Source organism: Nomascus leucogenys, chromosome 8 (genome assembly GCF_006542625.1).
Source record: "Nomascus leucogenys isolate Asia chromosome 8, Asia_NLE_v1, whole genome shotgun sequence".
Classification (NCBI taxonomy): Eukaryota; Metazoa; Chordata; class Mammalia; order Primates; family Hylobatidae; genus Nomascus; species Nomascus leucogenys.
In genome coordinates, this window is record NC_044388.1 from 77,363,484 (window position 1) to 77,391,327 (window position 27,844).

The 27,844-nt window shown below is 43.5% G+C and overlaps 1 protein-coding gene across 1 annotated transcript in view; it reads right to left on the reverse strand.

Annotated features, from left to right (window-relative positions):
* The window catches only part of FRMPD1 (FERM and PDZ domain containing 1), a 97,463-nt gene that overhangs the window by 11,933 nt on the left and 57,686 nt on the right, over positions 1-27,844 (reverse strand). The window contains exons 3-12 of the mRNA XM_012508834.2: positions 26,927-27,084; positions 26,001-26,103; positions 23,100-23,145; positions 15,378-15,485; positions 10,360-10,455; positions 5,151-5,276; positions 3,903-4,022; positions 2,542-2,678; positions 1,385-1,511; positions 1,157-1,252 (exon numbers count right to left, since the gene is read on the reverse strand). Coding sequence (XP_012364288.2) covers positions 1,157-1,252; positions 1,385-1,511; positions 2,542-2,678; positions 3,903-4,022; positions 5,151-5,276; positions 10,360-10,455; positions 15,378-15,485; positions 23,100-23,145; positions 26,001-26,103; positions 26,927-27,084 — 1,117 coding nt within the window. The remainder of the gene's footprint in view (positions 1-1,156; positions 1,253-1,384; positions 1,512-2,541; positions 2,679-3,902; positions 4,023-5,150; positions 5,277-10,359; positions 10,456-15,377; positions 15,486-23,099; positions 23,146-26,000; positions 26,104-26,926; positions 27,085-27,844) is intronic.

A 27,844-nucleotide genomic window follows, 5' to 3' on the forward strand; every position in this document is an offset into this window, starting at 1 on the left:
AACCTGTTCCATGCAGCTGGTTGCTTCTCGCACTACCAGTTCTTTCCTTAGACTAGAAAGGTAAAGGGAGACTAGGGACTGGAACTGGACAGCTGAGAGAGGGCAGAATTAGCCCTTAGAAAAATTGGGAAGTTTTTCTTGTACCTTCAAAACTTTCCTTTCTGTGATCTAGTCTCTTTCCCACCTTTTGGGTCTTCTACTTAAAGAATCCATCTGCGTCTCCCCTTCCCCTAACTATCTGATGCTCTTCCTTTCTTTCACAACGCTGATTCTCTTCTTCCATCTACATTGTTAGGTTAGCAATCTGATTACATTGGCCCATCACTGTAAATGACTGAGATGCATACCAAATCTTTTGAAAGGACTTTGGTTAATATATTTTAAAACCCCACTCTAATTGGTAAATTGGTTTTGTGCTGCAGAGTCCTGGGGCTGACAGTGCTGGAGGAGAGCTCTCTGAAACCACACCCCGAGACACTGACTGCTGAAAAGCACAAGCTCTAGGCCTAGGCTCCAAAACAGAAGCAGGCAGGAGAATGGGAAGAGAGCAGAGGGCTTTTCTGCTTCTCCTCTCCCTTCTCAGGCCCACCCCTCATTCCTCCCTTCTGAACAGAGACTCAGCTTGGCAGTCAAACACTCTGATTTTTCTTTCATGATTTCCAATTTTCCTCTTCACCTTCACATATCCAAAGCTCCAGATCTGGTGAACTGCTTACCATCCCCTTCTGACCCAGAATGCCTTTTCTTCTCTACTGAAGTCTGGCCAAATTCAGGCTTCCTCTTGCCTCTTTCCTTAACCCCTTCTCCTTCCTATACTTACCCTGAAGCAAGCAGTGCTACCTTCTGTCTCCAAACTCCACAGCAATAGGCCTGAACCTGTCTCATGGCTTTGCTTCATTTTGTTGGGTAGCTTGTTTCATCCTTCAAGGATGGAAATCATGTCTTATTCAGCCCTGCTCCCCCTAGCATCTATCACAGGGGTAGCACCAAGCAAGGGCGTGATAAATATTTTCCAGTGGTGTACCATTTAGTTTACCAAACAAATTCTAGTACATGACACAGTCCTCAGGAATTTTAGGCTAAAAGATACATTGATTTTCAGAGGATCTCTAAGGTCCCTTACGTGAGTAAGATTTCACACTTCTCTAATACATACCATTAAAGTAGCATTAAAGATTCTTCCACCATATGTCTTGAGTTCTCCGAGGATCTGTAGATAATTTAAACGTAGCTGGGCAGCAGAAATAAGTTGCTTAAATAGAGAAAAAAAAAAAACTTGAAGTCAGAGTTATTCATTCGTCTAAAATCCAGGCAATGTTGAAAATGTTTTTCCTAAGGTTTCACAGACAACAGCTGGGTGGGTCAGCAGAGGCACCTTCATTACCTTCTGTCGGGGTTCCAGCAAATTCTGGTTCCTCTTCATGTGGAAGCTAATGGCTTTCTTGATGTCTTTGCCTTTCATGTTTCGGAGTAAAGTTGGAGATATAAAATTCTCTATTCCCCAGTCCTTCCTGCCATGAGACATTGGAGACAAGGAGGCCCATTTCTACAGGGTACTTGGCTCTAATGAAGAGCATAATTATATTTGATTCAGTATTTAGTATTCCCATAATACAGCAATTACGAGCCACTTTCTCCTCCTCTCTTTTTCTCTCTCACACACACATACACACACTCTCCACAAAAATCCCCACAGGCATTCAGGAATTAAACCCCCTTGATCATTCTGGGATCTCATTACTCTTGGTGCGGTGTGACATTCTATCAATCAGAGCAGGAGTTCTGAATCTTTTTCACTACAAAATACATGGCAAATAATGACAGCATATGTACAAGACACTCCCATGGGGCAACACAGAGCTCCTGTGAATGCCCTAGGCCAAGCTTCCGCATGGTGCCAGCCTAGCAGCTTCAAAATCCCCCAGAAACTTGCTAAAACTACAGATTCTCAGGCCCTGCTGCTAGAGATTGGACTCAGTACATCAGGGGTAGGGCCAAGAATCTGCTGTATTTTTTAAAATATGATTCCCCATCTGATTCTGATGCTCAGGCAGGACAGAGCTGAGATCTGGGGAGGGGCTTAGCAAACCTGAGTGATGCTGTCCAGAACAATTCTAAGCTAAGAATCAGAAGGTGCTGGAATCGTAGGACTTGAAACTGCCTTAGTGGGGACATAATGCAATAAGAACTGGTTCATATCCATGGGAAAAATTAATTTCCAAGGCATTCCCTCCCCTAGAAAAGCTTAACACTGATGCTGGCAACTGATTTCCCAAGACATCTTCCCAGGAACAGGGAATTTACAAGGGGATCCTGTGTCGTTCCATCTGGAGTTGGCTTCTGTCCCAGAGACAGCAGCCAGGTTCAGACATCTGGGGGAGCCAGGTCGGATTAGAGAGGGTGCAGAGGGAAATGGATGGAAAGACAACAGACAGACAGATGGGTAGGTGGGTGACTATCAGCTTTCTGAGGCATCTGGCCCTCCTGGCCAGGGGCCAGCAAGTTATAAATACAATGCAGCTGCCATCCCCTGCCACTCACTCTATATACTTTAAAGAGATCTTCTGTGGCTGGGCACAGGCGTAGATCCGTTCCTGGATGTGCAGAGCCGCGAGTCGGAGCGCAGAGCTACATTTCATTTCTACAGCAAAGCGCTCCTGGAGCACATCGCTGCAGCTCTAGAAGAGATTAAATAGAGCAGATGGGAAACAAAAGCAGACATATTGTGTCCCCTCGTTCTCTCGAGTGAAAGGCAGCAGGACCAGGAGCTCCGCTTTGAGAGCTGGCTCTCACAGTTCTTGGCTGTGTGACCTTGGTTAAGTTACCAAGACTCTCTGAGCATTTGGTGTCTGGTAAATGAGGATAGTAAAATCTACCTTACGTGGTTTCTGTGAGACTTAAATTAGATAATGCATATGAAAGCAGGTATAAAGTGCGCAGTGTTATACAAATATAAAGTATTGATGGCATTGTTATTGCTATTATTATTATTTTCTGCCACCATTTCTGTAAGACTTGGGGCAGTCCAATCCACCTAGTCTGAGTTACCTCATCTGTAAAATGGTGATATCTGCCAAATGATTCTTTTTCTTTTTCTTTTTCTTTTCTGGAGACAGAATCTCGCTCTGTCACCCAGGTTGGAGTGCAGTGGCATTATCTTGGCTCACTGCAACCACCACCTCCCAGGTTCAAGTGATTCTCCCACCACAGCCTCTCAAGCAGCTGGAACTGTAGGTGTGCGCCACCACTCCCGGCTAATTTTTTGTATTTTTGATAGAGACAGGGTTTCACCATGTTGGCCAAGCTGTTCTCAAACTCCTGACCTCAAGTGGTCCACCTGCCTCGACCTCCTAAAGTGCTGACATTACAGGCGTGAGCCACTGCACCCGGCTCCAAATGATTATTTTTAATAATCAAATGATTATTTGTCGTTTATGTTATAAAAATGGCATCATAACACTCATCTAAGGAGGTAGAATAGGGGGAGTACCAGGCCACGGATCAAGAACCAGGTTTTGGCTCTGCCACTAAGTGGGTGACCCAGGCAAATCACATGACCTTTCCAAGACTCAGTGTCATCATTCTAAAATGAGGTTTTGAAGCACTAAGGCCCCTTTTAGCAATAAAAACTGTAATTCTAGAGATCCTAAAATGGTATTAGAAAATGTATTGTCTACATTGAGGACTGAGCCTGAATTTCATTCTGATACTGCACAACTGCTAAAACAGCAACTCAGTGACAGAAAAGGGAATTCTGAGCGACGATCAGGCCCATTCTCCTTCAGATAAAGAGAATCTCTACCAGGGAGTTGTTTAATGGCCTCCAGCTCAAGTTCAAAATCACCCAGTGCGCCATCTTTGAGAACAACCACTGTGATTTTAGGAAGCACAGACCCAGTCACCTGCAGATAGAGGTATTCAAAGGCCACGGGGTCTTCTTTCAGGAGGTCCAGGGGGTCCTTGGGAACAAAACAGACCCTGAAGAGGCAGCGGTAGTCATGTGACTCCTCCCTTTCTACCACCTGCGATGGGTAAGGGAGATACTATTAATCTCCTAACTGCCTTTGTCCTTGCAGTCATTCCACAAAACTACTTTATAGAACACAGACAGCAAAAGACAGTTCCCAGAAATTTCAATTCTAGTGCTTCCCAAGGCAGCCATAGACCTTTACTCCTAATTTGACTTTCTTTTTCATGGGTACAAAATGTAAAATGTTCAAAAGGGCAGCATTTCCCACTCACCTATCTTCCAGTTTCCCTTTCCAGAGGAAACTCCTGTTTTCAGTTTCTTGTGTGCCCCTTCCAGAGACAGTTTATGTATATTCATGCTTCAGTACAAGTCTATTCTTTTATCTTCCACAAATAATAGTATAGTATACATACCATTCTACAACTTACTTTATTTCACTTAAACTATCTTAGGGATTTAATTTGATTTTCTTTCCCAATGCAAAGGGAATATAAGTAATTAAAAAGTCTGCAAGCAGTAAACCTTCTAATTGGTGAGTGCATTGGGTAAGAATTCATCTGTGAAGAGGAATGTTCAGGGTGGCTTGTATGAGGTTATGTCTTACTCATTTCCAACTGTTAAAATCCTCATCTTTATAACAGACTCACAAAGATTTGTTGAACTAACCTGTGTTTAGCTTTAAAAAGTTGGTACAACATATTATTGAACGGTTGGGAGACTGAGTGGTATAGAACGTTTGGCTGTGTTTACCCTATTCTGCCATCAGGAACCATATCATGGGGTAAGTCCCACAAGAAGGGCTTAGACACAGCAACAAATGCTTCCCTAATGGCTCAGAGGCGGCAGGTGCAAGGGAAGATCATCAGAGCTAGAAGCAAAAGATCAGGTTCCTATCAGCTGTGTTACCTTGAGAAAGCCACCTTACCTCTCTAAGCCTTTGTCTCCACATCTGCAACATGGGGACCTTAAATCTGTGTCCTGCCTACCTCATACTAGCAGATGAAAATCAGGCTGATTCTTGTCCCATAACCCCCAGGCTGAGTGAACTCTGTGCCTTCTGGGGCAAGAGAAAGTGCGTCAAACCTGCAGATGTGCTGAGCCCTGTCCCCAGAGGATCTGGCTGAGGCGTGCAGCCAGCCCAGCCCATGCCTCCCAGGAACAGGCGGTTAGTCCTCCCTACCTGCTGGATGAGTTCCTCTTCGTGCAGCAGGTGCAGCCGGGAGATGCTGTACTGCTCTTCCAGGGCCAGTGCAAAGTACTCGATACTTCGGATGGACAGCTTCTCCTTCACGGTGAGGATGATGTCCTAGCAGGCACAGAGAGGTGCAGGGGTTACTCAAGGAACAGGGAGGACTTCCCTGGCCTTCCTGCCATTCCTCAGTGCAGCTAGGGAGAGAAAAGCCTGCACTGACAAGCCCACTGCTGACTTAGGCCAGGGTCTGGTCCCACTCATCAGGCTCCTTACGGCCCTGCAGCCACAGCTCCCCTCTCCTCAAGCTCCATCGCCATCCATACAGCCACCCTGTCTTGCTTTACTTGGAAGGCTGAAGCCATCCAGTGGAGGTTTCTGCCTCTCTCCTATGTCCCTAGACTTATTCTCTCTCTGGAGTTCCCAGTCTCTATCTTTTTTTGTTGTTGTTTGTTTTCTTGAGAGGGTCTCCCAGGCTGTCACTCAGGCTGGAGTGCAGTGGCATGATCTTGGCTCACTACAACCCTTGCCTCCTGGGTTCAAGCAATTCTCCTGCTTCAGCCTCTCGAGTAGCTGGGATTATGGGCACGTGCCACCATGCCTGGCTAATTTTTGTATTTTTAGTAGTTTTGGAATGTTGGCCAGGCTGGTCTTGAACTCCTGTCCTCAAGTGATCTGCCTGCCTTGGCCTCCAAAAGAGCTGGAATTATAGGCATGTGCCACCACACCCAGATAACTTTTTTGTATTTTTAGTAGAGATGGGGTTTTGCCACATTGGCCAGGCTCCTAGTCTGTATCTTTGACTGCTTACTAGATAGAATCCCACCACCCACTCACTATGCAACTGAGGGAAACTTTTTTTTTTTTTTTTTTTTTTTTTGAGACAGAATCTCACTCTGTCGCCCAGGCTGGAATGCAATGGTACGATCTCAGCTCACTTCAACCGCCGCCTCCTGGGTTCAAGCAATTCTTGTGCCTCAGCCACCCAAGTAGCTGGGATTACAGGTGTGTGCCACCATGCCCAGCTAATTTTTGTATTTTTTGTAGAAATGGGATTTCACCATGTTGGCCAGACTGGTCTCAAACTCCCGACCTCAGGTGATCTGCCAGTCTCAGCCTCCCAAAGTGCTGGGATTACAGGAATGAGCCACCACGTTCGGCCACAACTGAGGGACACTTTTGAACCTCAGTCACTTCCTCTCCAAACAGAGGAAAATAATGCCTACTTCTGAGAGTGGCTGACAGGACAGAATGCTCGTGAATGCTGCGCTGAGGCATTCTGGTTGCCACGCCACACTCTTCTTGCTCACTAGAGCAGTTCTCTGTGACCACAAGGTCTTTGCTGCCTTGAAGCATTTGCACATGCTGTTCCCTCTGCCCAGTATACTTTCCCCATTACTCTTCCCAGGTCTGTTTCTTTCTCTTCCTTCGAGTTTCAGTCCAAATGTCGCCTCTTAGAGAGGCTTTCTCTGGCCAGCGTACATAAATGTAATCATCCCTGTTATTCTCTGTCCCAGTGTCCTGTTTATTTCCCTCACCATTATTTAATATTATTTTCTTCAATTAACAGCCATCTTTACGAGGGAATGGGTTCTAGACCTCCACTCCCAATTCCTAGCTGCAATTGCTTCTTCTCTCTATGCCTCAGTGTTTTCATCTGTAGAATGGGAATAATATTAACACCTATCTCATAGGGTTGTTGTGTACATTGAATTGATTTCCCCATAGAAGGCACTTAGAACAGCACCTGGCAGATGGTAAGTATTCAATGCATGCCAACTGCTAATCTCTGTTTTCTTGCTTATTGTCTTTCACCCCATTAGATGTTAAACTCTCTGAGGATGTGGGCCTTGCCTGTGCTGTGCTCCGTTATGCAGTATATCCAGTGCTTGGCACATAATAGATGCACACAAACTTTCACTTGGTGAGTAAACAAAGATCATAAATGTCCTGCCAGAACCTCAAACGTAGTAAGTCTCGCACCATGAGGTGCTGCTCCCTCCTCGTGACTCCTGATTCGGAACCCTCTCTCCACTTGTTCATCACCCCCCCAAAACTACCCAGTGACTAGTCCTAAAGGGTCCATTTGCTTCTGCAGCTCCACACCATTAATTGAGTGCTGCCTGTGTGCCTGGCATTGTGCTGGCCCCAGTGGAAAGCCTGTCTCTTGACTCCGTCCCTTTCTTCTCCATTCTCCCATGTCTACCTCGGCTTGGGCTCATGCATTTCTCCTGACTTTGTAAAGGGATGTCCTGTGAACCCTCCTGCCACCCATCTGTTCTCCACCTTGCACGTAGAGCAAAGATTGGCAAACTGTAGCCTGTGGAGCAAATCCAGCCCATTGCCTGTTTTTGTAATTAAGTTAGGTTTTGTGGGAATATAGCCATGTGCATTTGCTACAATGGCAGAGTTGAATAACTATGACAGAGACCCTGTGGCCTGCAAAACCTAAAATATTCACTATCTGGCCCTTTACAGAAGGTTTGCTGACTCTTGTTCTAGAGGAATTTGTCTAAGTCTTGTACTGGGCACGCTCTCCCTTGCTCAAGAACATTCAGTGGCTCTTGATGGCTCACAGGCCAAAACTCAAACTCCTTAGCTTAATATTCAAGACTCTCAAGGTATCAGGTGCCAACCCACTTCCCCCACTTTATCTTCTGCTGCTTATCCCAATGCACTCTGCCCACAAGCCCCACACACTTGTCAAACTTGCCCATTTCTGGATCTTTGTTGGTGTTGTTCGCTGTGCCCGCATGTGGCCTTCACACATCACTCTTGGCCCACTCCAGTCAAAAGCCAATCTATCTTTCTAAGTCCACCATACAGGCTACCACTCCACTCCCCCAGAGGCCTTTATTTGGCACCCAGCTGGAAGCTTGCTCTCCCCTGAGCCTGTACCACACGGCTTCTGTCCCGCTTTCATGGTCTTAAGCACACTGGTACCTCGTTTCATTGTGAGTTGTCCCCAAGTCTCATCTCCTCACCCTAGCCACACCCCAAGACTTCAGGCTTCCTAACAGTATAACCCTGGGTTATTTATTTATTTATATTTATTTTTTTGAGATGGAGTTTCGCTCTCATCGCCCAGGCTGGGGTGCAGTGGCATGGTCTCGGCTCACTGCAACCTCTGCCTCCCAGGTTCAAGCAATTCTCCTGCCTCAGCCTCCCAGGTAGCTGGGACTACAGGCTTGCACCACCATGTCCGGCTAATTTTTGTATTATTAGTAGAGACGGGGTTTTACCATGTTGGCCCGGCTGGTCTCAAACTCCTGACCTCAGGTGATCCGCCCACCTCGGCCTCCTAAACTGCCAGGATTACAGGCATGAGCCACTGCACCCGGCCCCTGGGTAATTTATTGCCAAGTTGTTGGTGATACAGAAATGCCTGGCACACAAAAAAGTGTCAATAAATGTTTACTGGGTCAAATGACATTCTTTTTCTTGATTTAGAGAAAGAGGGTTGTCTAATACAAGAACTTTTCTTCCCTTAGTAAGGGAAAGGGGAAGAGAAGTCACTGATGAGTTGACAGTAATTTTTCCTTTTTTCACTCATAAGATTGATTTATATCCACCTTTCTCTGTGTCATAAACAGCTAAAGGCTTTGCTTTAAAAAATTTGGCTATTACAGATAAATAAGATTAGCCAGTATTATACTGGCTAAGTCCTTGTTCATTTCCCCAACTCTCTCTATCATGTTAAGTTTAATTCCCCTGTAATGTGGGCCTTTGTTGTAAATTACCTCAAAGTCCTTTTGGCCACCAAAGGGGGACTTGCTTTAAAAAAATCAACCCTTCTATTCCAATCCACTTTGATCAAAGATGATGAAAGTAGAACTCTTATCTAATCCATTTGCAAAGCTTCCCTTTTCTGCAGAATGGCAGAGTGACAAGCTCCAGCACAGGGTTCAGAAACAGACCAAGTTTGAAGCCAGTTATGAGCTAGCTGACCTTGACAACTTTTGGATCTCTTGGGCCTGTTTTCTCATCTGCAAAGTGGGGATAACACTAGTTGCTTCACAAGGTTGCTAGGGCATTAAATGAGATCGTATACAAGAAAGTGCCCAGGAAGAGTGCCTGGCATGTAGTAAACACTTAAAATCTATTCCTCCCTTGCCTTCCTCCTCTGGGCTTGGAGTTCCCCAGGTTCAGAAAGCCCTTCTCCAGCTTCTTCTGAGTCACATTTAGGAAGAAATAGAATAGAGCATTTGGAGCAGCTGTAGGAATTGCCAAATGAAGGTGCCAGAGAGAAACACTAGATGTGTGCATTCAGGTGTATGCACATTGTACATATGTGTGCATGCATATGCATGTGTGTGAATGTACTGTGCAGATGTATGTGTGTGCATGTGTGTCTTGGCTACTGTTTGTCACCTATAGCTGCACTGGCCCTCCTGAGCCTGCTCTCCCCCTTGTACCAGAAGAGCTGGGCTCAGTGTTTCCTCTTACATGGTTTTTAATGTTTGAACAACTTTGCTTCTTCACTGCAGCCTCACTCTAACACTATTTACTCCCTTGTTCAAGAACTGCTAGCACCATACACTATTATCTATGGATAAAACTCAAGCTCTATTGTTGCCTGGGCATTTGAGGCCCTCCACAGCCACTCCTTCCACAAGAAAACAGCCTGTGCCCCAGTCCTGCTGGATGGTTTGCTATTTCCTGGGCAATTCCCATTTTTCTGGCTCTCTGCGTTAGTTCACGTGACTCTCTGATTGATATGTACCCTACCCTCAACTGCCCTGTCCCTACCGGCCCGTGCTGAAATCTTAGTTGTCCTCCAAAGCTCAGCGCAGGTCCAGCTTCTTTCCCATGCCTTGTCTGATGTCTGGACAGGCTGGAAGAGATGGTACTCTTCCCCTTGCAGTTGGCCCTTATTTCATCCTGCCTTGGACAATTGAGCATTCCCTGAATTCCCTGAAGGCTTAGGAGTTCTAATCTGACCTTTGGGCAAGTCACTTCATCTCTCTTAAGTCCTGATTCCCACCCCCAACCCCCACCCAGCTAAGATGGTGGTAAAAAGACCATCTTTCTGGGTGGTCGTGCAACTAAATGAGATAACATGGTACTTGGCTTATTATTACAGGGACTCAGACCATGGTGTTTGTGAGACCACCAAGGCAGATGCAGGGCAAGATGCCTGGGGGGTCCTAGCAGCCAGAACATTCTCTTGGGAAAAGAAGTTCAAGTTTATTCTTAATACCTTCACGGTTGTGTCTGCCTCAAACTTGAAAGCTTTGGTCTGTCCATTCTCCAAGTATAGCTTGAGCACGTTGGGCATACACAGCAGAGAATTACCCTGGAAAACACAAGAGAATTGTTGTATCCCTGTCTTTTTTTATTCCTTCTGGAGACAGGGTCTCACTCTGTCACCCAGGCTGGAGAACAGTAGTACGATCTCGGCTCACTCAACCTCTGACTCCCAGGTTCAAGCGATTCTCCCACCTCAGCCTCCCAAATAGCTGGGATTACAGGCATCTGCCACCGTGACTGGCTAATTTTTTTTTTTTTTTTTTGACAGAGTCTCACTCTGTCACCCAGGCTGGAGTGCAGTGGTGCAATCTTGGCTCACTGCAACTTCCGCCTCCTGGGTTCAAGCAAATCTCCTGTCTCAGCCTCCCAAGTAGCCGAGACTATAGGCACACACCACCACGCCCAGCTAATTTTTGTATTTTCTTTTTAGTAGAGATGTGGGGTTCCACCATGATGGCCAGGCTGGTCTTGAACTCCTGACCTCAGGTGATCCACCCGCCTCAGCCTCCCAAAGTGCTGGGATTACAGGCCTAAGCCCCTGTGCCCAGCCTAATTTTTGTATTTTTAGTAGAGACAGGGTTTCGCCATGTTGGCCAGCTGGTCTCGAACCCCTGGCCTCAAGTGATCCGCCTGACTTGGCCTCCCAAAATACTGGGATTACAGGCGTAAGCCACCATGCCTGGCCTGTTGTATCCCAGTCACAGCTTTCCTGCCCCTGGGTATGACAAATCCTTAGCTGTCTGGACCTGCCTGGTTTGGAGAGTAGGATCCTCCCTAACCTCCTCACCATGTCAGGTGTTCCTTCTTGGCACTTGAGAATTTCTCCAATGCACAGGCATGCTTTGTCAAGGGATACCCATGAGGACTGTTAGATATGACAAATGGTGGAGAAGAGTGAGCCCTTCCATGAGCATACTGATAGCACTGCGTGAGCCTGTGCAATGTCTCATGACCATCAGCTCACATTTTACTGCTGGCTGTACCCTTATGGGATGCAATTTGGCAAGCCAGATGACCAGCATGCATGCTGTTCAACATGGGCCTTTCAGAGATTCTTAGACTCTACCTTGTAGGATTGGGGTGGGATGGGGAGCGTAGGGAAGCCTTTCCTTCCCTCATTTTATTGCTGCATACCCTGTAATGAAATATCACCAAAGGGCAGAGGGATGCTCTCCACTACATTCACCCCAATTATCACCCCAGATGCATGAGGTCCCCTAAGGGACTCTGCCACTCTCATAGGGCTATTTAGGGAAAAGGCACAGGACTGGTCTGTGTTTGGTGGCCTCACGCCAGCTAGAACTCCTGGGATAGAGCAGGGGAGGGTTTTGGAGAATCTCCCAGCTCTCGTAAGAAGTGATTCTGAGTGTTTGGTTGCAAATACAAACGGCCCTTGGGGCTGGTGTCCTCCAGAAGCACAGAGAGATTTTAGAGTTCCCAAGATTTGAGCTAGAATTGCCCCCCTTGCACTCATCTCCATAAAGAGTTTGGGTATAAAGCCTACATATGGTGAAAACTCGTCTCTACTAAAAATACAAAAATTAGCCGGGCGTGGTGGCACACATCCGTAGTCCCAGCTACTCTGGAGGCTGAGACAGAAGAATTGCTTGAACCTGGAAGGCGGAGGTTGCAGTGAGCCACGATCACACCACTGCACTCCAGCCAGGGCGACAAGAGCAAAACTCCATCTTAAACAAACAAACAAACAAACAAACAAAACTTCCAGTTTTTTCAGATGAGAATATTGAATCTTCTAAATAAAAGGTGTTTGTATCTTCTAAGCAAGACTCACAATCATCTCTTTTTTTTTTTTTTTGACAGAGTCTCACCCTGTTGCTCAGGCTGGAGTGCAGTGGCACAATCTCAGTTCACTGCAGCCTCTGTCTCCTGGGTCTATAACTTGTTTTAAAAAACCACAGTATTTTTATGGAGGAAAAAGGAAGATGTTCATATTCCAGTGCCATTTCACACTACATCAGGATGAGGGATTTCAGACTGCTTACTCTGCTGCCATCTTACTTCTCTGGCTCTGAGTGTTTAGAAATCTTAATTTTGGGGTTTCCCAAGTGGGAAATTTTTTCCTTAGTACTTTCTTTGTGATTTAAAAGGTTTACAAAGAATATATTCATAGCAACATTACGTAACTACCACCACTTACTTTTCCCTAAGGCTTCTTCCAATTTTTATCTATATCTGTAAATAGTTTTTAGAGAGTTGCAATAATTTAATATGCATGATTCTCTGTTCATTTTCTACCCAATATGCATTTCATGTACAATTTTTAGGTGGGCTTAATGTTCATAATTTTAATGGATTTACAATATTCTGTTGAGTTGAAATATCAGAACTGATTTCACAATTCCTCTGCCCTAGACAATTGAGCATGTTTTTCCATTTTGGGAGCTATTTAAAATGTTGATACTATAGATACCTTTAAGTATATGGATTTTCACATTTAAATTATTATATAGACTAACAGGAATTCAATCTCTGGGTCATTTTTTATAGCAATCATTAAATTTTGTTTTTTTTTTCCACTCAAAAAAGTTTAAGCCAATTTATAAAGCCATCAGTAGTGCATGATTGTAATTACTTTCTCAGCATGGGGGCTTACATTTTTTCTCTATTTGTGCTCATTTGCTAAGTATAAAGTTTTACTTTTTAATATTTTTTCTTTGTATTTGTTTAACTGTGAGCAAAGTCAAACATATTTCAAATGTTGGTTTACTATCTCAGATCCTTCTTAATACAGTGATTGTGTATCTAAGGCAGTCTTATCATGTTCCAAGGGGAAAAGTTTGACAGCCAGTTTTATCATCTTTTAAACACTTGAAAGGATGAATAGACAGGTCACAGGGATTAACTCTTACTTGTTTTGCTATCTCTGCCTTGTGTGGCTGATGCAGTCTCCCAAAGATTCCCCGAGGTGCCCCAACCTTCCAAGTCTTCCCGGAGACACCTTTTTAGAACCCTGTTCCTTTAAACTCCCCAACCCCACCAAAACTCTGAGCCAGTTTTGTAGCCAGTTCAGGTGAAAGTTGTCCTTATCTGGTCCCCTCAGCATAGACAGCAGTGAATGGGAGGTCATGGCCATTTTAACAGATCAACCAGGTGACCCTGTCCACACCTGTCATGCCTTTATTCTGTCCCTGTCCTGCTAGCTGGTTCTCACCCTCACTACTCATCACTGTGCATGACTCTTGAAATGAAGAGTCATGTGTTGAATCGAAACTTAATTTTTTTTTTTTTGAGACGAAGTCTCACTCTGTCACCAGGCTGGAGTGCAGTGGCGCAATCTCGGCTCACTGCAACCTCCACCTCCTGGGTTCAAGTGATTCTCCTGCCTCAGCCTCCCAAGTAGCTGGGACTACAGGCACGCACTACCATGCCCAGCTAATTTTTGTATTTTTAGTAGAGATGTGGTTTCACCATGTGGGCCAGGATAGTCTCGATCTCTTTTTTTTTTTTTTTTTTTTTGAGATGGAGTCTGGCTCTGTCGACCAGGCTGGAGTGCAGTGGCGCGATCTTGGCTCACTGCAAGCTCCACCTCCTGGGTTCACGCCATTCTCCTGCCTCAGCCTCCCAGGTAGCTAGGACTACAGGTGCCCGCCACCACACCCGGCTAATTTGTTGTATTTTTTAGTAGAGAAGGGGTTTCGCCATGTTAGCCAGGATGGTCTCGATCTTCTGACCTTGTGATCTACCCACCTCAGCCTCCCAGAGTGCTGGGATTACAGGCGTGAGCCACCACCCCTGGCCGGTCTTGATCTCTTGACCTCAAGATCCACCTGCCTCAGCCTCCCAAAGTGCTGGGATTACAGGCATGAGCCACCATGCCCAGCAGAATCTAAACTTAATTTTCTAAAGAGACTCAATCCAATTTCACAAACATGACTCAAATACTGTCAACTGACAGGTGTTTTCTAAGTCATGCATTAGGCCTCCCACTGGCCCCTTCCTGAACAAGTCCACCTTTCTCACTCAAGTCTATATAAAGGTGTGCTCTATTAAGTATCAGGGCAGGTAGAAAATAAGGGCTCTGTAAATGTGGACCAGGTCACCTGGATCCTTTGTTAAAATGGCCTTAGCCCCCACCGCCTCTGACTCCCCCGGCCTTTGCTGGTCTCTATGGTGAGAAGACCAGAAAAGGACAAGTTTCAACTTTAAAGTTTCAAAGTCTAATATTAAGAAATTCACAATGGCAATAGTTATAGACTACTGGGGGAAAATATATAAATTATGAATAAATGAGCCTTTTATCCAACACTCCACATTAAAATCAAACTCTAGCCAACATTTTCCCTTTACAAATTTGTCTTCTGAACCCCCAACCCTGGGTCTCTCCATATCAAAAAGGACTAGACAGCATGTCATAGTGAAAAACCAAAGAACCAAATTCACATGGACCTGGGCTCCTGCATTTTCTCGCCATGTGATCTTAGAGGTTAAGTCTCTTAATCTCTCTAGGCCTCTGCTTCCTCTTTTGTTAAAACACCTCCCTTGCAGGGTATTGTGATGACTAAGGACTGTACACACAAAGTTTAGGTCACATAATAGAGGTTCAATAGATGATGGACTCTTAAAAAGCAATCCCATCACCACCGGCATGATTATCAATAGATCACCTTCAGAGAGGATAATAAATTTGAAGATGCATAATGAGAAATTAACTATTGGAATCTGTCAGAATTTCATGGGCAGAAGAATGGAGTCACAGAAAAATAGAGGGCCAAACCTAGTGCTCTTCTTCCCAGTCCCCACCCATGGCCCAGAGCTCCCACCAGCAATCCCAGTCCAGGGTCTGCAGGCATCTGACTGGGAGGGTGCACAAAGCCTCTTGCAAACATGCTGCACTTCCTCTGCATCCTCTCTGTGCCGTGGAATTCCAGAGGTTCAGGGAGTTATGTGCCAGAAGGCAGCTCGCCAGCTTCATAAAGAGTAATTTCAGTCCCTTGACTAGTGACACACCTGGCTGTGTCCACTGATGAGCACTTCTTCAGCAAAGTGCACCTTCACAGGGTTGGTCTTCAGTCTGGCTCTCTTCTCCTCGGTCAGGAAGGACGATTTAGGGACTCCCTGAAAAACATTAACATGATGCATTTTGGAACAGTGCTTTCATAAAAACCAGGCACACCTATCTTCTCATTTCTTAAAAACAGAAACTTTGATAGCTGTTGCAGGTTCAATTTAAACGCACAGGAAAGGATGATATCCCATTATAGGTATTTTCATAAAATCTGGGGATCCCAAGCCAGATTATATTCTCATGTACCTGAGAATAGTTAGACATTCAACATGGTAGCAAAATAGCTGTGATACAATGAAGACAAAGAGTTCTGGCTTGTGAATGGGACTATCTGAATTCCAACTCATGTTTTACTGCTCAATAGTTGTGAGAACTAACTATCTCAAACTCAAATTCTTATGAAAGAAAACCAGGTATGTGTGTAAAGCACAACAAAATAACTGTGTGACTTTGGTCCAGTCCTTGCCCCTCTCTGGCCTTCAGAGTCTTCCCATCTGCACAATATAGGAGTTAGACGGGGTTCCCTGAAACTCTGACCCTTATGACTTACCCTTGGCCCCACTTTGCTCTTATCTTTTGGGAGGTACCCTCTTTTCCCAAAGAAGTAAAGAGAGTCATCACAGGTTGGTATGAGTATATGGTGAAGCCTTTGGACTAGATTGTATCAGGCCAACTTGTGACACTTGCTGAATAGCATCTTACATGATCTTCTAGACCAACAGGCTGTGACCTTCCTGGATGAAATCCTGATACACTATTTTCCAGCCTAACATCCTGTGTTCCCTTGGTGTGGACAGTCCTTTAGGCCAGCCTCTAGAATGTTTCCACGTGTAAGAGTACCAAGATGAAACTCTGGGCCACGTTCTGTGAAGATGGGAGAAGAGACACATAACAACAATCAGGGAAACTGTTGGAAACAGTGTTCGTAGACTCAAATGCCAACAGATCAAAGCCATGAAGTACATGAAGTGAACAAGTTGCCCTGAAATTTTAATGCAAAAAGATATATGTGATTCTCATGGGCAACTAGAACCTTGGCATGACAGGATTCATGACTATGACTCAACATCTCAAATATATAATTTGCTCTAAAACAAAAAAAAAATTAGTAGAAAAGCAGGGAAATAATAATGTTTGCAGAGAAGAAGTACACCTGTAGAAATTACAGAAGGGATAGGAGGAATAAGAGAAAGAAAAAGTTCCAACCCAAAATTAGTGATAAGACTATCAGATTGCTTCGAATGAGCTCAAGACTCCCATACCACTTGAATCTAGGGGGCTTGTGGACCTATAATATGTAACAGTTGGTATCATCCACGGAACAGAGAATGGAAGAAATGTTAAGAGACTAAAGATGGTCAAATATCAAGTTTTCCAGAAAATGAACATGGAGGATTTAGGAAAACACATATTGGTAAGTTTGTTGTTAATTCTTGGCAAAATCAGGCTGGGTGCGGTGGCTCCTGCCTGTAATCCCAGCACTTTGGGAGGCTGGGGCAGGCAGATCACCTGAGGCCAGGAGTTCGAGACTAGCCTGGCAACATGGCAAAACCCCGTCTCTATTAAAAATACAAAAATTAGCCGAGCATGGTGGTGCATGCCTTTAGTCCTAGCTACTCGGGGGACTGAGGCAGGAGAATTGCTTGAATCCAGGAGGTGGAGGTTGCAGTGAGCCGAGACTGCACCACTGCACCCCAGCCTGGATGACAGAGCAAGACTACATCTCAAAAAAAAAAAAAATATATATATATATATGAATATACATATATATATGAATATATATAATATGAATATATATGAATATATATATATATATGAATATATATAATATACATATATATATGAATATATATATATTCTTGGCAAAATCCAAGATAAGAGATGGTCAGAGAACTTTTAGACAGTGATCACTAACAGCCAATATGGGGTTACTAAGAACAAGTCAGAGCCAACCAAGTTCATTTTTCCTTTGAAGATAGAAGTCCATATTGGTAGACCAGGGTTCTATGGATATAGTAGTATTCCTTCATTCTCGCAAAGCATTTCATAAGGTCTCCTACAACCCCCCTGTGGAAAAGACCAGATGCAGTGCCATTAGGTGGATTCATAAACTAGTTGATATATATATACTCAAAATAGTCCTGATTTCTAACTAAGTAACTTAGTCTCAATCCTCAACAGTGATATTTAGCAATGCCTTGATTGAAGCCAGAGACAGTGAACTTGCCAAACCTGTGAAGGACAGAGCTGCAAGGTGTCACCAGATATCAGGCAGCAAGAATTTGGGGGGCAAGGTCAAGGAACTGGGAATCTAAAAGAGGGTGCATGGGAAACTTAAGGACCAGAGACAGCTATGGGTCAAAGGCCAGGAAATCACTAAAAACAAATATAAGAGGATATAAGGAGCTGGGCTGTCAAGAGCTGCAGGGAACAAGATAAAGTGAGTGGTCAAAGCAACAGGTACAACCACCACCACAAAGACTCAAAGGAAAAAGAAATCAGGGGCAGAACAGAGGAGAGATGCAGAGAGAAAAGGAATCTGCAGGAAGAAAACACTGTTGTCTCTCACCTTTAGGAGATAAATCCTGGAAGAATTAGGCCCAGAGCTGGATCATGCTCAAGAAAATCAACTGGCAGGAAACTGAAGGAACTGGAGTAGACTTAGGAAGAGGAGGTTCCCTGACAGGAAGTCATTGGAGAATGACTACAGCTGTCAACTGTACAAATAAGACTTTCAGCCCCACAATTCCCTGACTGTAAAATCTCAGCATGCCAGAACACTGGGCAAAAGCAACATGACAGGGATTAATGTGAAGTGTGGCGTTGAGCATCCAAAAAATCAATTGCACAGAACTCAATTCAATTGCACAAGCATGGAATTGAAGGGACGTGGCTTGGAAGCTATTCCTTTGAAAACCAGCTCAGTATTTAGTTGGTCACCAGTTTCACCCAAGCCAACAGTGTGATTGAGCCTGTGAAAATGTTAACCCAATCTTGGGCTTTACTAGCATTCTTGGTGCATGTCCACTCCCCATGGTACTCCACATTGGTTGGTCATTGGTGGAACTGTGTACCTTTCTGGGTGCCACTATTTGGGAGGGTCACCATGAAATTGGACTCTGTCCCGAAAGCTCTCAGAGAAGTGAGAATTCAGAAAAACCCATCTATGAGGAATGGTCAATGGCACAGTTGTTTAGCCTAGAGAAGGTCACTCTTCCAAATGTTTGCCATTTCATACAAAGTGGACTTGCTCCAAACTACTTGGTGGGAGTCGCAGGGAAGAAGGGCCATTCTTACATTTGGAACCACCCAACCATGAAACTGGCTGCTTTGAGAAAAAAACATGCTGACATGAAAATGCCCAACACACATGCCCCACTGTGGCTCCTGTATTTTTATACCTGAACATCGGCTCTTCTACCCTGAATATCTTGGCATCTAGAACATATTATAAACCACCTACTTACATCCACTTCAGCCATCTAATATTTTAAAGAGACAATTCAAAGGATATGAGCTATTCATTATTCTAGAACTTCTAGGCTCTCTCTGGATTCTAAATTAATTCATCAGAAAGCAGCAGACCTCAGCTGATAAAATCTCTTTGTGCATGTTTTTCGCTGAACTAAGAGTTAATGTTTAAAAGGGCACTGAAAGGGACACGTTGGAAAACATTCCTATATCTTTTGGCCATACCCTCTGCCCTGGGCTACACAATGTCACTCACGAAGGCAGCAGGGTTTACAGAGGTACAATAGCATAACACTAAGGAATGTGGGTTCCGGAGTCTACCTGGAAAACAACCCAGCTTCTCTGATTTCTGCATGTGAGACCATGGGTGTGTGAGGCCCATGGCATCCTCATTTGTAAAAGGGGAATAAGGAGTGTATCTTCCTCATAGCATTTCCTTTTGGTGCAAATTAAATAAGACATTAAGTACTGGTATTAATATTATTACAAATAATCAATGTATTATAGACAATGAATATAGACAATACAGATCTACAAATTTAAACCAGAACTTTTTTCATAAAATTCTATGTTCTAGGGAAGCAGTAATTAATGTTGCAACTGTGGATTTTATCATTCCTAATCAATTTCAAGTAATCTGAGGACTCCATGAATCTACCACAACAATGAGGCTCCTTGCTAAAGCAAGACATATATGATCATTTTGCAATGTTTTTAAAATTCTTCGGGGCCAGACACAGTGACTCACGCCTGTAATCCCAGCACTTTGGGAGGCCGAGGCAGACGGATCACTTGAGGTCAGGGGTTCGAGACCAGCCTGACCAATGTGGTGAAACCCCGCCTCTACCAAAAAATATAAAAATTAGGCAGGCATGGTGGTGCATGCCTGTAATGCCAGTTACTCAGGGGACTGAGGTGGGAGAATTGCTTGAACCCAGGAGGCGGAGGTTGCAGTGAGCCAAGATCACGCCACTGCACTCCAGCCTGGGTGACAGAGCAAGACTTCATCTCAAAAATAAATAAAATAAGATAAAATAAAATAAAATTCTTTGGAGCAGTTCTGGTGAGAGGCCCAGGAGCAGGCTAGCCAATATTTCGGGCATTTCTCAGAGGCACTGGTGGCCACAGACTGGGCTAATGCCAGTTCTCCCTGAGAGATCTCCAGAGCACGTTCCTCTCTTCCTGGAAATCTTGTAGGAATCTCAGGAGTGCTACTGGACACATACCAATTTTCATCTTCCCATACTGTTTATTATTTAAAGAATTCAGCTCTATGCTGTTTCCCTCGCTCCCTACATTAAGTATTTTCTTTTGCTCATTTCTTGGAAACAGATCAGGAAAAAACCTGCCTGATTAATGTTAAGATCCTCTCCAATGAGATGATAACCAGCTAAATAAGAAGGACATCCTAACACCTGCACTACCATTTATACTGATTAGATTTCCATGTTTCCATATTGGTTTCATATTATTTAATAGACAAATTCTGTTAAGAATAGAAGAATTTCCATTTATCGATACATAAAATACTTGGTCTGACATATTTATGGCAAACGTCTTCATCCTAATTAGGTGGGTTTCTTCCTACTCTATTTCCAAGAAATAAAAACAAAAGATAACACTTGTCAAATACAGAGAGGAGACAACAGTTTCTCTGCTTTCTAGTGTTATGAAGTGTTTGGACCACAGAAGGTTTATATTTTCATGTAATCAAATCACCTTTGTTCCATCGTGCTTCTTTCCACACCCTAAATGTGTAGGCAACCTTTCTACAGCCTATGACCAGACAGACATCCATCCGTATTGTTTGCATTTTTAGAATTGAGACTGTGTTTTTTCCAAATACTTAAACAAATGTCCAAGTTTGGTTTCTTGAATAATTTTCTTTTCTCCCACAGATTTGGAGTGCTTGAATAATTGGATTCTTGAATAATTGCCTTTTCTCCTACAGATTTGGAATACACATGGTCTTCATATATATGTATCTATCTATATATATGGTCTCATCTTGTCACCCAGGCTGGAGTGCAGTGGTGTGATCTCAGCTCACTGCAGCCTCAACTTCCTGGGCTCAACTCGAGCGATTCTCTCACCTAAGCCCCTGCCAGCTATAATCATTTTGTTTTTGTTTTTGTATCTGTAGAGATGGGATTTTGCCATGTTGCCCAGGCTGGTCTTGAACTCCTCAGCTCAAGCTATCCACCATCCTCAGCCTCCCAAAATGCTGGGATTACAGGCATGAGTCACTGCACCCAGACTCACATACTATGTTCTTATACTAGCATCTACTCTTGAACTTTTTATCTGATTACATTGACATGTTCAACATTTCACCAATATTATAGTGTTTTAATAATTATAGCTTTGTTCGTTTTTAAATCTGCCTATCAAGGCCATCCTCATTATCCTTTTTAAAAAAAGGTTTTCTTGATAAGTCTCACTTTGATGTACTTTGTTAAATCCAAATGAAAGTCCCGTAAGAGTTTGCTTGAATTTGTATTAAGTATATATATTAATATAATAACTGATATATTAATAATACTTAGTCTTCCCATCAAGGAACATAGTATGTATCTCCTTTTATGTTTTTTTTATATATGTTAGTAATATTCTAGTTTCCTCCACATGAGACTCACATATCTCTTTCCCTTAAGGTTTTTGTATTTTATATAACTTTTGTCCTTAAAGAAATAGCTTTTGGACTTAACAACATTACAATCTTTCTGTTTTCCAGAGGATCATTTATATTTTAATTTTTATTACTTTATTCTGCTTTATGTTTGTTTTATTAATCTTTTCTTCTAACTTCTTGCACTGAATATTTAATTGATTTACTTCTGTATTAAATGATAAAAACACTCAAGGCTATGAATTTTACTCTGAGTATAGCTTCAACTGCACATAATTAGTTTTAAGAAGTACAGTTCTGGCCGGGCATGGTGGCTCACGTCTGTAATCCCAGCACTTTGGGAAGTCAAGGCAGGTGGATCACCTGAGGTCAGGAGTTCAAGACCAGCCTGGCCAATGTGGCGAAACCCTGTCTCTACTAAAAATACAAAAATTAGCTCAGCATGGTGGCGGGTGCTTGTAATCCCAGCTACTTGGGAAGTTGAGGCAGGAGAATCATTTGAACCCAGGAGGTGGTGGTTGCAGTGAACTGAGATCATGCCATTGCACTCCAGTCTGCACGACGGGAGTGAGACTCCATCTCAAGAAAAAATAAAAGAAGTACAGTTTTGATTTTCAATTATTTTCTAAATAGTCTATAATGATAGTTTTGGTTTTTCTATTTGACTCCATCTTTACTTAGGAAATTACATTTTTATTTCCAAATGGCTGAATGGTTTTTAATTGAATTTTTAATAGTTATTAGCTTCTATTTTATTATATTCAGAAAAAGGGACCTGCACAGTTTTTCATTTGGGGAATTTATTGAGTTTTCTTGGTAGCCTGGTATGAGGTCAATTAAATTAGATTATTAAATGCATTATTAAAATTCTCTATGCCCCTCTTTTTTAATTTTGGTCTATTTGTGGCCAAGGCTAAGAAGTACATATTAAAGTTTCTCACAATGAAAATTTTCTATCAACTTTTGAAAAACTATCTCCTTAGTAGTTTTTCCTTTGAAAATTTGATTATATACTTTCCCTTAATAATACATAAGGAGCTCCTTAGCCTGTGGTGGTTTAGGATTGCTGCTTCCTCCCTGTGCGTCATCTATGCCACACCTTGCTGTGTGGTGAGCCTCAGAGCTGATAAAATACCTTCATATCCAACATCTCATTTGGTCCTTCTAACAACCCATTAAACAGACAAGGCAGTTATTGTCATGACCACTATTTTACAAAAGTGAAAACTGAAACTAAATGATTTTCCCAAAGTCATACCACTCAAACTTGTCTTGAAACTCCAGTTTGGTGCCCTTACTGTCATCCTACTGTGCATAGCCATGGGTCTATCTCCTCAGCTGGACCATAAATTATTGGGGCCTACACCATATCTATTTCCTCCACAGTACTTACATGGAGGAGGTCTTCAGATAACATGGACTGACTGGCCACCCACTGCCGGGCAGCTGTCACCTTCCACCCTTTGCCTTCCCTGCTTACTTTATGAGGGATATCCTCTGGGGGAACAGGGTCTTAGGGCCAAGAATGGTGAAACTAACACATAGGACATAGAAAGAGATTTACCGACGTGCAGCGAACAACTGTAATTGAAAGAGAATCTTCTGCTTCCCTGAAAAAAGAAAGAATAAAGACAAAAACATTTAGTTGTTCTGTGTGATGGATGCACGTGCATGCATATGTGTGTGAGCATGTGTGTTAGGGTCAAAAAGACTGGCAGAATGAGTATAAAGCAGGCTCCTTTGCCTTAACTTTTTTGGCTCAACATAACTGAGAAAGATATTGGGAAATGCAGCAACCTACAAAGGAATTTAAGCTGACCCAGAGAGCTCCTCCCACCTGGAGGGAATCTTTGTATGTCCACCTCCACCATCTAATCTAGTCTATATCTACAGCCACAACATTAATTAAGGCACTTAGCCTTAATTTAGTCCCATACAATGAAGAACTCACCCAGTGACTACTAGTTAGATTTATGTCCCCCAGTTTTTTTTTTTTTTTTTTTTTTTGAGACAAAGTCTTGCCCAGGCTGGAATGCAATGGCGCAATCTTGGCTCACTGCAACCTCTGCCTCCCGGGTTCAAAGAATTCTCCTGCCTCAGCCTCCCGAGTAGCTGGGACTACAGGCATCCGCCACCACACCCAGCTAATTTTTTAGCTGAGATGGGATTTCACCATGTTGGTCAGGCTGGTCTCAAACTGCTGACCTTGTGATCTGCCCACCTTGGCCTCCCAAAGTGCTGGGATTACAGCTGTGAGCCACCGTGCCCGACCCCAAAAAATTTTTTAAGAGAAAATATGGCAATAACACAGATAACTTAGGTTGCTATTTCAGAAAACTCAGGCTAAACATTTCACTAAATAGAATGAATGTCTGTGGATAACGTTTATCAGACAAAAGCCAAAGAGTTTATGGTGATTGGGCACACAAGGTCAGTGTAATGAGCCCAATCATATAATCAAGATAGTAGACATCTTTGTCTTGCGTTATCTCTTAGATTTCAAAAGTGATCAAATTAAGCAGATAACTGCCGAACCTCTACTTTATATTAGCAGGCAGAACAGAGAAAATCGATCATATTTTCCTTTCTCTTTGCCACTGCTACCATGGAGAAGCAGTTTGCAAAATAATTTCATTTGACTTCTTGCAATATGAACATTTAGGCCAATTGCTGCTGGTGACTTATTTCCTCAAATGGATAAACTCAACCCAAGATGTCTAAGTGTCTGGGGACTTCCTCTTTTCCATTTTAAATGAGAACAGGCCTTTTCTGAGATAAATCACAATAAACCCAAGTGCAAGTGCTCTAAAAGGACATATTGGCCTCACAGCTATTTGGAGGAATTTGAGATGTTTTCTTGGCATTGTTGTTGTATCATTTTGTTTTGCTTTGTGTTTTACCTTTTACACGTGACACTGAATAATACATGCTGTTTTTAGACACTGGGAACTAAGCTAAAAAAAATTAAGGCATCCTGGGATTCTCACATGCAAAACACAGCAGAGGGCACAGATGCACAGCACACCTCAAGTCACGCATCCCTGCTCAGAAGCCTTCAACTGCTTGCCCTTCCAGGGGGAGAATCACACTGAAACGTGCTGTGCTGGCATTCAAGACACTCTATCATCTGGACTTCACTTCCTAGAACTTTTCTCCAGGCAAACTGAACTGCTCAGCAGACCCTACTTCCCACCCGGTTGCTTCTGCTTGCCTGTTTGCCTGAATCACCCTTCACCTCCATCTTTTGGACCAAATTTTACCCAGCATTAAAGACACAACTGAAATATTTCTGGGCCCTTCTCTGTTTTGTCACCCTACAACTTCTGCCCAAATTAGAGGACTCTCCAGCATTTACAGTGTATTTCCTCGGCTTTTCTTTTCTTTTTCTTTTTCTTTTTTTTTTTTTGAGAGGCAGTCTCACTCTGTCGCCCAGGCTGGAGTGCAGTGGTACGATCTTGGCTCATTGCAACCTCTGCCTCCTGGGTTCAAGCGATTCTCCTGCCTCAGCCACCCGAGTAGCTGGGATGGGAAGACCACTTGAGCCCAAGAGTTCAAGATCAGCCTGGGCAACATAGCAAGACCCAATCTCAAAAAAAAAGGGAAAAAAAAACCAAATTAATGCCACCCCAAAGCCAGATCAGCCATTCATAAAAAAGCACAAACTGAATTATATATATATGTATATATATATATATCTTCAAGTTAGCTTTCACTTACCTCTGCTTCTCATCTCTCTTTATATTAGTAATTAGAACAATGTTGAATGAAAAATTTAAAAGCCAAAGCTTGCATGTGCCCTTAAAATGTCTGCTTGTCCTCTTCACTCCTATCAATGGCATTCCTCCATCTTAAAGTCTGGGTTGCCAATTCCCCGCACTAACCATATTCACTCATTTAACTGAGCACCCACTGAGCCCTGGTCTCAGGCAGTCATTGTCTAGGTAGAAAGTGAGGCATTTACATAAGTCACAATGACACCAGGCAGAAGGTTTGGAGGTGCTACCTCAATGAAACTACATATATGCCAACCAAGATGCACCTGCAATTATATTTAAGAAGAGATATCAAGAGGGATAAAGAACAGATTTGTTATCAGTTTAGTTCAATCTTTGGCATATATTACAATGTGCCTATAAATCCTTAGAGGGTAGGGCCTATGGGTTATTTATGATCATTACATTCCCTGCATGCTTAGCACGTGTCTTGGGCATAGCAGGGCTTTGACAAATACAGCACTCTGTGCCTCCCAAGCTCTTTCGTAGGCAAGTGAGAGAGAGTGGACAGTAACAGCCACTAACAAGAAGCCGTTTTAATAGATGGAACTCTAAAACGAGGCTCTTCTTGCTGCTTTAAAGGAGACATAGCCTTATTAAAATCAGGGGATCACTTAATGCCATTCCTGTTGCCCATCTTTGTTCTTTGATAATCTGTGCAATTCTGTAGATGATGGAAGACCATTTAGTACCTGAGAATATCGACCGCTCGTTCCCAGGAAAGGTCTTCAGCGGGCTCATTGTTCATTTGGAGGATCTGATCACCAGGGAAAAGCTTGCCATGAGCAGAGCCTCCTGTTGGACAAAAAATAAGTAATTGGTGCTCATGCCGGGAGGACCCAGGCTTCATGTGAAATAGCAGCACAGTTAAATGGCAACCTGATCCAGTCCCCAGGGGTGCTGGCTCACTCCCCCACCTTCAGTCAGGCTTGGAATCATGTGGATCTTAATTTTCCTGTTTATAAACCATGGATAATGTACCTATCATCTATCACCAACTTCCAGGGATGTTAGAAGACTGTCCTGAGAAAGAAAAGTAGCAGAAACCTTCTAAATCAACAGAGTTGGCCAGTAAATCTACTCCATTCATCTCTAAAAAACTGTGGTGTGTATGTGTGTGTAAATAGAAATTAATACATTTTAACGAATCCCAGATTAACACACCCCAAGTATGAAAACAAGCACTGGACTCCCCACCTGCTCCTCTCCACCCTGGTACAGCCTATATTTCACAAGGTTCAAGTGAAAACAAATCGGTAGTTTCTATTACTGTCTGACCAGAAAGTATCCCCAGCTAGGAGCATGTGGGGTTCAAAGACGAGGGCTAGCTTAGCCAAATACTTTCACTGCCCCTGAGACCAGCCAGAGAGCCATGGGTGGGCAAAGCCCTAGCCAAGGCCAGTGGGAGACTGGGGTTTGGAGCGGCAAGTGCACTTGAGGCTTCCTCCCTCCCAGCATCAAAGTAAGGTGCAAAGCCCAAGACAGAATTAGATGTGCCTTTTCTAACTTCCCAGGTAGGATTTTCTGCATTTTGTTATAGGATGAGAGATCGGGGAGATTCGGGGCTATTTCCCCTTAAGAAACCAAACTCCTTTCTCATTTCCCATTCATCCCTTACCTGCTGTGACAGCCACCACTGTAAGGGGAAGGCTCTCAGAAATGTGAAATCCATAGTCCTGGATGAGGGTGTCTTTGTCTATCTTTACTGTGTGCCGCACAGGGATGAAGGTCTGAGTTGGGTTCCTGGCGGGCCCATCAGCTGCAGCAACTTTAGCCCTGGAAGAGAAGGAGCATGTGAAAAAGAGAAAGAGAAGACTCTAGTTGTTGGTCATGAACTGGGTCAGCCCTAAGCATCATGGAGAAAGACGCAGAGCTGAGCAGACACCAACTCTCCTCTTGAGACAAATAAGACACAAACGCCACTAGCAGAACTTAGGACGGTCCTCTAAAAGAGAAGTCATATTGCCAGGCATTCTTAATGAGCTAATGCTAAATATCTAGAAAGCGCCCATTAAGTGCTATGGACACACAGAGACGGGGGAGAGCAGTTTCACCTTTGTAGGGCAAGGAATAGGGAATCAGGGACGCATCTGGTACTTGGAAGAGGTGGCATTTGAGCTGCACTCTGAGACATGTCTAGGGTATACCTATACAGCCCAGATCCTGGCACACAGAAGATAGTCAATAACTGCTGCTGAGTGAATCAATGAATGGATGGATGGATGGATGGACTGACAGAAGGACAGGCAGACGGGCATCCCAGGCAGGACGTACTGCTGGAGTCAGAGGTACAAGAGAAGAAAAACATGGACGGTGAACAGAAACAAGGAGTTGTCAGGTTCAGATCTTTGATGACGGATAATTTTATAGCAAGATTTTGTCTTTGGTGATTTTTTTCTTTGTTTCTTTGTGATGAATGTTGCTTCCCTTTGAGCTTTGTAACTGCAAGTGTTCCAATATAAAATCTCGGATAGCAAGGACTCCCTCTATATCAACCTTTAAAACATGTATGTTCCTTAAAAGCAGGAAAGTTATA